Below are 8,821 nucleotides of genomic sequence, written 5' to 3'. Positions count from 1 at the left end.
AGAAGATTAACAGAGTGGCTTGTGGCTCTGCCCACACTTTAGCATGGAGCACAAGTCGAGCTGTCAGTGCTGGCAGGCTGCCCCAGCAGGTGCCCATAGAATATGACCTACTAAAGGAAGTTCCACTTCACATTCTACGGAACAGACTGGTAGGTATTTTTCATCCTTACTTTTAATCCTCAATTGAGAAATAATTGTATAATGTGTAAGAAAATTGTCCTGATGGAAAGGTAGGGTGTAAAAGGTTATGAAATGTAGTTTGAATGCTGAAATCAATTATATTTTTTTTTTCCCATCATATTTAATTTTCTTTTCCTTGCTGTTTACAGGTACTGCTCCACCATTTCTCTGACCTGTTGTGTCAAAGTATTGCTATGTTTGATCTTTGTGGCAAACTGGAAGGCAATGAAGAAGCACATCCTGTTGACAAACTCAGAGTTATTCTTGTTGCTTCAGCCAAAGAAACTGCTTTCAAAAAGGTAAACTTATGGTTTTATATTCCTAAGGAGCTGAGATGGGGATGAGGTAGGGTTGTGAATGTGAATGGAATGAATAGGGATAAGATGGGTGAGGGTAGATATATGCCTTTTGACCTTGGCTACCTCGCTGGTAAGGTGGAAAAAGCCTTTGGTATATAGATAGATGATTTCATAATCTATATACCAAGGGCTTTTCCCCCCCTCAAAAGGGAGATAGCCAAGTCAAAAGGCACACACCCACTCCCACCCATTTCACTCCCACATATTTCACTCCCACCCATTCCACTCCTATCCACTACCCTTGTTTCCCTCTCATCTTAGCTCCTTGTGGATGAAAGGTCATCTCGACGGGGGAGAAACCCCTTCACCACTCCCTATTCCCCCTCCATCCCCCATGCCCTCCCTTCCTTTGCATCACAGTATTATCTTTACACAGCCATTTTCCACTCACCCCTATCTCCTGCCTACTCCTTTCTCTGCCTTGCTACCACCTCAAGGATTGACTGGTTGTAGCCTCTCGGGGGTAGCTGTACCTTCTTCAAACTTCCTTACATCAGCCCCTTTCACCCCATCTATCCATCTCATCCTCAGTCATCCCCTCAAGTTCACTCCATCCACCTCTTTTACTAATCTTTTTTTTTGCCCATTCTTTCCACGTGACCAAAACATTCCAGTACTCTTTCATCAGCCCTATCTGCCATCTTCTTTTCCACCCTCCCTCTCCTCACCTCATCTCTCATTATCCAACCTTGTAACCCCTACCATACTTCTCAAGACGTGTCATCTTAAATACACTTAAACTTCTCTTTGCCTCTCTTAAATTCCAAGTCTATGCCCCATACTGTGCCATTGGCACAATCACCCCTTCATATAATCTCCTCTTTGCATCCATTCCCAGTTGACTATTTCTCATAACACTTTTTAATCCCCCAAGGTATATACGTGCTTCTCTCAGTCTACAATTTACCTCCACCTCCACTGCTCCCTTTCCTGCCACATTTCTCATGAATTTTTAATCCCTTTTGTCATAACACTTTTTAATCCTGATTTAATTATATAATTCATGTATTTTTCAGTGTATATCATGAGAGGATATATCTTCAATCTTAGTATAGGATGTAATTAGTGTTAGTCTTCAAAGATTTTTCTCACATTGATTAGCTATGATTCATAAAGGAAAACATTATCCCTTCACTAGCTTTCTTTCATAGTTATATTGGTTCATTACTTATTAATTTTTCAAAATAGTAATTTTTCACACGTTATGATTTAAGAAAGTCTTCCATAAGGATGCATTTGTGACATTGAATCAAATTAAAAAAAAAAACAAGATTCCATTAAACATAAGTGAACTTTATGCCTATACAGAATATTTTTGGTGTTAATCTTTAACTATTTATTTCTTTTAAAGGTGGTTCAAGCAACAATGGTAAGAGATAGACAACACGGCCCCATCGTGGAATTAAATCGTATCAGTGTAAAGAGGTCTCGATCACGGGGAGGTCTGGCTGGACCAGATGGTATGAAGTCCGTGTTTGGTCAGATGGTGTCTAAGATGGCTCTGCTCACCCAGGAGGCTCTATTTCTGCCACATCGGGTTTGGAAAGTGAAGTTCGTAGGTAAGTTGTGTGCTTGAAGAAGACATAGGGAATTTAGACTGATATATATATATATATCATGCACACATATACACACATATAGTGATAGATATCTGGAACAAACTGGAGGAGGAAACAGTGAGTGCTAAAACTATACATGATTTTAAGAACAAACTGGATGTGGAAAGATACAAAAGTGGGTCACTACGACCATAGCTCTCTTCCCGTAAAATACAACTAGGTAAATACATAGATATATACATACAATCAATCATTCAGTCATTGCTTCACATTTTACTAAGTGGAAAACCCCATAGCCTGACAGTGGCTGGCAATGATCTTAGGAATCTCCCACAAATTTCTCCAGGAAGAAATTGTACTGTTGTCTGTGTTGTGGTTCTGTTTCTATGTCACTGCCTGAAAGTTGTAGGGAGTGAAGAACAGTCACTGATTATCAGCTCTCCATATGTAAAAAAAGTGTAAGAAATACAGCTGAAGCTGATAGAGAGATCTTAGGCCAGGTCCAAAAACCAAGTGTCAGCCCCTCAAGGTTGCATCTCCTGATGGAGGTAAGGGGGTCGACAGCTTTTGGAAATATGCAGCTTTGCTGTCCATTTTGCAGGACCACATTCAGGTACCAGAGTATGTGTATGCATAAATCTATTTATAAACCATGAGGCTTCTTCCCCTTTATGAGAGAGATAACCAGCCTAGACATGCACATACCCCCACCTGTCCCACTCACATTCATCACCCATTTGTCCCCTTTTTATCTTAGCACCTTGTGGATGAAGAGTGTTCCTTTGTTTCCTGCCCTCTGCCTAGGTCAGAAGCAGTGCAACAAGACACAGCACATGCACAGCAGGGCCATGTATCAAATTTACATGGTGACCTTCCCTCCACATCCCCTCGTGTGAAAATAGAGAAGCAAGACAAAGCTTGTGGAACACTTTATGTATTACAGATGTTAACAGATTACACGTATCTTTCCAGGTGAAAGTGTTGATGACTGTGGAGGTGGCTACAGTGAAAGTGTTGCAGAAATGTGTGATGAACTCATGAATGGGTCCTTGCCACTCCTTATCCCGACACCTAATGGACGTGATGAAGCTGGCACTTCTCGGGATTGTTTCCTTTTTAACCCACAAGCAAATTCACAGCACCATACCAACATGTTCACATTTCTGGGTATGTAAATAATTTTTACTTTCTCTAGAAAAAAATAAATAGACAAATAAATAAGTATATACATTTTAAGAAGGTTTAGAAAGTTAGGAAGCTTGCTGGCTGAACGGGTTAGGGCGTCGTTACTTGCAGTGAAGGTCGATGTGAGGGCGGTTCGAATCCTGCCGCCAGTGAAGTTGAACCAAGGGCATGATTCATTAAATTCCATGCTACAAAGCCCTCTGTGAGGGGCACCGTCCTAGCCTCCTGATAGGGTGGGGAGTGTGTGACGTTAGACCATATCTTTATCATCAGAAAGTAATTTCTTGATCCTGTAGGTCTGATGGTAGCTCCTAGTTTGAAAAAAGTTTACTGAGCATTACCCTCATACTGGGATATTTGTTTCTTCTAACATGATAATGTTGATTGACACAGGTGTAATGATGGGTATTGCCATCCGCACGGGAAGTCCACTAAGTCTCAACTTGGCTGAGCCGGTATGGAAGCAGTTAGCTGGAATGCCACTCAACCCAGCTGATATTACAGAGGTTGGTCTGTCTATGTATACATACATATACCAAAGGTTTTTTCCTTCTTATAAGGGAGGTAGCCAAAAAACAAAGGCATAAAAATCTACTCCCACCCATTCCATCCCTATCATACTCCACTCCCCTCCACCCTCTTCCCTCCCTCTTCTCTTGGCACCTCCTGGATGACGTGTCATCCCTGCATCTTGTCCACTGCCCTGGGTTAGAAACAGTGTCACAAGACACAGCACATCCACAGCAAGGCCACTTCATTAAATTGGCGACCCCCCCCCCCCCTTCTCTGTCCCCTTGTGCAGAAAAGGAGAAGACAAGGAGAAATCCCTTCAGGTTGCGTCTTATTATTTCTTACATATACTCCCTCACCTTCCATCCCCATCACCCCCCATCCAACACTCATTGAGCACCCATTTGTTTTCCCCTGTTATCATGGCTTCTTGTGGAAGAAGGACTATTAAATTATGAGTGAGAAAAAAAAAAGTAAATTATAATTTCCATCCCCTTAGAAGTTTCCTGCTCACAAGGGAAAGAAATTGAAAATATCTAATTTGTTAATTGTTTGCGATATGTATCAATTAATTTTTTATTATTGCATATGCATTAATGTCATTTATATTTTGATGTAATAGGTGGACCGTCACTATGTGCCTGGGTTAATGTGTGTGCAGCAGATGGAAGGAGACGATAAGGCATTTGTGAGCCTGGACCTTCCCTTCACCACCACTTCTGCTGCGGGACATGAGGTTTCTCTGTCGTCACGCTATACAAGAGTTTCTCCAGCAAACAGACACGAATATGTGCGCCTAGCTCTGAATTATAGGTATGTGGAGCACAATGTCTTATGATTTTCTTTTCCATTGAAATGAATTGTTTTTGCTCTCAAAATTAAATATATTTCTTTTAGAACTTTAAAGTGAATGATATGTTTAGTATATATCCTAAATTGAACATCATATTATAATGTTTGGAGATGTGAAATAATGGGAAGTTATGTGAAAAATGTAAATAATTTTCTTGCAGATTGCATGAATTTGATGCCCAGGTGGCTTCAGTGCGGAGAGGAATGAGCCGTGTTGTCCCAGTTCCTCTGCTTTCACTCTTTACTCCTTATGAGTTAGAAACTATGGTTTGTGGCTCTCCTGATATACCACTTAACCTACTTAAGAGTGTAGCAACCTATAAAGGTGAGATAATAGATTTATGTCTTAGAGTTACTGGGTAGTGGTATAGTTTTCATTGTATGCAATGACCATTGCCAGTTGCCTGGGAACTATGGGTCTCCTTAAAGAGAGACTTGGGGAAACGGACTGATTGTTTGACAGTTTTTAGTACTTTATTGGACATAGGGTATACAGTCAAAAGAACAAGATTGCCTTGTAATAGACAGACTAAAACTATCTGTGTACCAAGGGCTCTTTCCCCTTTACAAAGGAGGTAGCCAAGTCAAAAGGCAAGTACCCACTCCCACCAATTCCACTCGCATCCACCACCCTTTCCTCCCTCTCATCTTAGCTCCTCATGGATGACAGATCATCCCTGTATCTAAAATAGACTAAAACAGTAAGACTGTATTGCATATAGAACTGTTAAATCAAAATATGTTTAATCTTGTACTAGCTTAGGACATCTGTACACTTGAAGGATCTTGCCTTCTACCAATGGTTTGGTAAAGTTGGATCTAACACATTTTATTGACAACTGTGACAACCACAAACACTGCAGTGAACTGTAATTCATGCTGAACAGTACATGCAACCCATACACACTTAAGATATTTGCGTCATGAACAACAACACTTTAGTAACATCTGCACCACATTACATGTTTAATGTTTTTTTGGCTCTGATATTAATTTCTCTCATCTAGGTGTGGAGGCATCATCACAACTGGTCAGCTGGTTCTGGGAAGTGATGGAGGAATTCACTACGGCTGAACGCTCCTTGTTCTTACGCTTCGTGTGGGGACGTACTCGGCTGCCCAGAACTATCGCTGATTTCAGAGGAAGGGACTTTGTTTTCCAGGTTAGGAAATAATCCAACAAAAATGGTATTGCTGTTTACTAAGTATAAATAGTTGAAAAGTAGGTTTATTCTGCACATGGTGTTATGCTAATATAATTTTTCAACCAAATGCAGGTGCTAGACAAGTATAGTCCTCCTGACAACTTCTTACCTGAGTCCTACACCTGTTTCTTCCTCCTCAAAATGCCAAGATATTCATGCAAGGTGAGAATTTTTATTTTCCTAGCAGGTTCTTTTGCACTGGCTTGAGAAGACTGCATTGAAATAAAAAACAAAAGTTTTCATAATAAGAACACCAACATAATGTTTATAATGTTGAAACCATTCTATACCAAATAGAGTTTATCTAATATTAATACATAGGATAAGAACTATTCTCATGGGTACCATCTCTGTGCTACCATTGGTCAAACTTTCCCCTGAACTTACATTTGTTATCTGTTTTGTTCCTGTTACAACAGTAGATTGAGTGAGAAAGGTGAAGATGAGGCAGAGAATGAGAATGGAAAGAGAGTTGTCAGTGTAGGTCAAAGAGGACTGAGATGGTAGAGTGTTGGGAATGATTTCAGTAGTTTTTATCTCCCTTTCATTTAATTTTTATGTTGACGTAACATTGATTACAGGCTGTGTTGCGAGAAAAGTTGAAGTATGCCATCCACTTCTGCAAGAGCATTGATACAGACGACTATGCTCGTGTGGCAATGACTGGTACGGGGGTGGAAGACAATGGTTCATCTGAGTCAGACACAGATGACTGGGATTCTATTGGGAGCTACGAACCAATGGCAGACTGTGTCTCTCTCTACTCCTCATAGCGTACAGCACGTCATTATCTGCACTAGCTTTGAGTGTGGGCTTGTGTACCATGCAAAGCTGAGAAGAATATGGGAAAAAGATAGGCCAGTGGAGTCTCAACAACTTGATGTTAACTTCTTCAGTCCAGGGGGCTTTCTTAGAGCAAGAGAAAATTGATCAACCAGGACATAATCTGGTAATACATGAACAAGTCCCTGATGTAAATAAAATGGTTTGAATTTCAAAAGAAGAAGAAGAAAGTATACTACTGGGCTGAAGTGGTTAAGTATCAGGTTGGAAGAGTATATCTAACTTTTCTTCCATTGTTCTATGTAATTCTTATGAAAAAGATGTTTAAATTGTGCATATTAATTACATATTTTATGGGGCCATGTGTTACGATACCTGGCGTAAATTGGAAATATATAGTAACCCAGGTAATGAAAAGTGAATTGTTATTTTTGTTATATAACTGTGATATGTCAGCTTGTTCATATAGTTTTTTTGAATAGGTTATGAATTGGAAGGGTGATGTTTATAGTTTTAATCTCCTACAAGGTGCTTTAACCTCCTCATGATGGATGGGGATTAACTTTGTTTTCTTCCCCCTTGCACAAGGTTGTAGCATTGGTGACCTGATGAAGCGAAGTTGTAGGACTGTGATGACTGGCATGCAGTCGCTTAATCATGGTCTATAAATATTTCATCCACAATTTTTTGGAACTTACCTTGCTGCGCCAACTACACTACCAGACTAGTCCATTTATGTATACATATTATTTTCTTGATCAGATCACAGCTCTGAAAGTTTTAAGTATCAGAAATGTTCCACAACTTTGTTGTCGAAAATATCCACCACATTGATTTGCTACATAGTGTAGATGGTAGTTAAATCTGTGATGTTGAAAAGGAAAATATAAAGTATAAAGAGTGTTAGTATTGATCTTGAAAGTCCTTAAGAGGAAAAGCTAAATGAGGAGGCAAAGCAAAAATAAAACCGTGTAAGATACAACTGCATCTTGCCCTGCGGACAGTATGGCTTTGCTGCATCTAGCTTTCTTGGTAGGCATTAAACTAGTAGATCACCTTAACTGTTGTGATGAATGAACAAATGAACGAGACGAATGAATGCAGAGGTTCTTCTGTTGTATTTTCCTTGTAATGAAATATAGTCTGTCATGAAGGCAATGCTTTAGTTGACACAGTGTGACTAAAATAGGTCAGTTTTAATAGCTGTTTAGGTAGCTAATAATATTGTCCTTTCGGAGGTTGTCTGGACGGATGGAGAGTATTGTTCATATTTATTGGTATTTGGTATTGCAGGCACTGGTCATAATGCATAGTGTACATGTAGCATATTTTTTGGTAGTGAGCACTTCTTAATGCATACAGGTAGCATTTCTGATTGCAAACAGTGTTCATTGAGCAAATATGGGGCATTTAAAATTAACATATTTTACCAAATACATAAGATTATATTTGAAAATATTTATGTATATCACTGCCTTCACACACAAAAAAATTGCCAAATGCATAATAAAAAAAATTAAGTGAATTATTTATACTGCATGCAGGCAGAACATGAAGTAAAGTTATGACTATTCTGGATGTATATGAAAGTTGTATTTGATTGCAAAAGGTTTTCTTGATGCTTTGCTGTAGCATTTGGTATTCTCAGCACCCTGGTGTCCTCTTTACAGTATCCTCGGAATTCAAACATGTGGTACAACATAGCATTGCCTGTTATGATCTTTGATCTTTTCACAATGGTGAAAGATATTTCAGAATGCAATAAAAAAACAAAAATCACAATGCTGTAGAGTTGGCTTTTGCTTTTAAAATATTTTGTTCACATTAATCAAATACAGAAAGAACCAATCAAACAAAGTGTTTCATTTGTGAAGACCAAGCTTTAAGATGGAAGTAGACAATAGCTAGATGATAAGACTTAATGTTGAATAGTAAAGATCAAGATGAGTGTCCATGTGTGGAGGTTCTGTGACAGTTTATAAACATTTTCCAACCTCAGTACATACATACATATACCAAGGCTTTTGTTCCGAAGAATACAAACTCTTCGGTACTCCTTACACTAGGATATCTTCGTGTAGCGCAAATATTTCTACTGCGAAATTAAAATCCTCACTCTGTGGGTCTGGGCAACGCTTATCCTCAGTAAGGGCCCATTGGGGCAAGGGGGGGGGGGGGGGGGCTTGCCC

General features: G+C 39.4%; 1 protein-coding gene across 4 annotated transcripts in view; it reads left to right on the top strand.

Moving 5' to 3' along the window:
- Positions 1-8,489, top strand: part of HERC2 (E3 ubiquitin-protein ligase HERC2) — a 133,965-nt gene extending 125,476 nt beyond the window's left edge. For all 4 annotated transcript variants that reach the window (XM_076172470.1, XM_076172471.1, XM_076172472.1 and 1 more), the window contains exons 76-85: positions 1-149; positions 330-479; positions 1,891-2,098; positions 3,071-3,265; positions 3,677-3,789; positions 4,416-4,606; positions 4,807-4,970; positions 5,653-5,807; positions 5,922-6,011; positions 6,431-8,489. The exon at positions 1-149 is cut by the window's left edge and continues 4 nt beyond it. In XM_076172470.1, the coding sequence (XP_076028585.1) occupies positions 1-149; positions 330-479; positions 1,891-2,098; positions 3,071-3,265; positions 3,677-3,789; positions 4,416-4,606; positions 4,807-4,970; positions 5,653-5,807; positions 5,922-6,011; positions 6,431-6,622 (1,607 nt within the window). In that variant the 3' untranslated portion in view covers positions 6,623-8,489. The remainder of the gene's footprint in view (positions 150-329; positions 480-1,890; positions 2,099-3,070; positions 3,266-3,676; positions 3,790-4,415; positions 4,607-4,806; positions 4,971-5,652; positions 5,808-5,921; positions 6,012-6,430) is intronic.
- The last annotated feature ends 332 nt before the right edge of the window (positions 8,490-8,821 follow it).

This window comes from Oratosquilla oratoria, chromosome 33 (assembly GCF_046742065.1).
Source record: "Oratosquilla oratoria isolate Oo_2021 chromosome 33, ASM4674206v1, whole genome shotgun sequence".
Taxonomy (NCBI): Eukaryota; Metazoa; Arthropoda; class Malacostraca; order Stomatopoda; family Squillidae; genus Oratosquilla; species Oratosquilla oratoria.
Note: the sequence above shows the minus strand (reverse complement) of the source record. Positions and strands in the feature narration are given on the sequence as shown.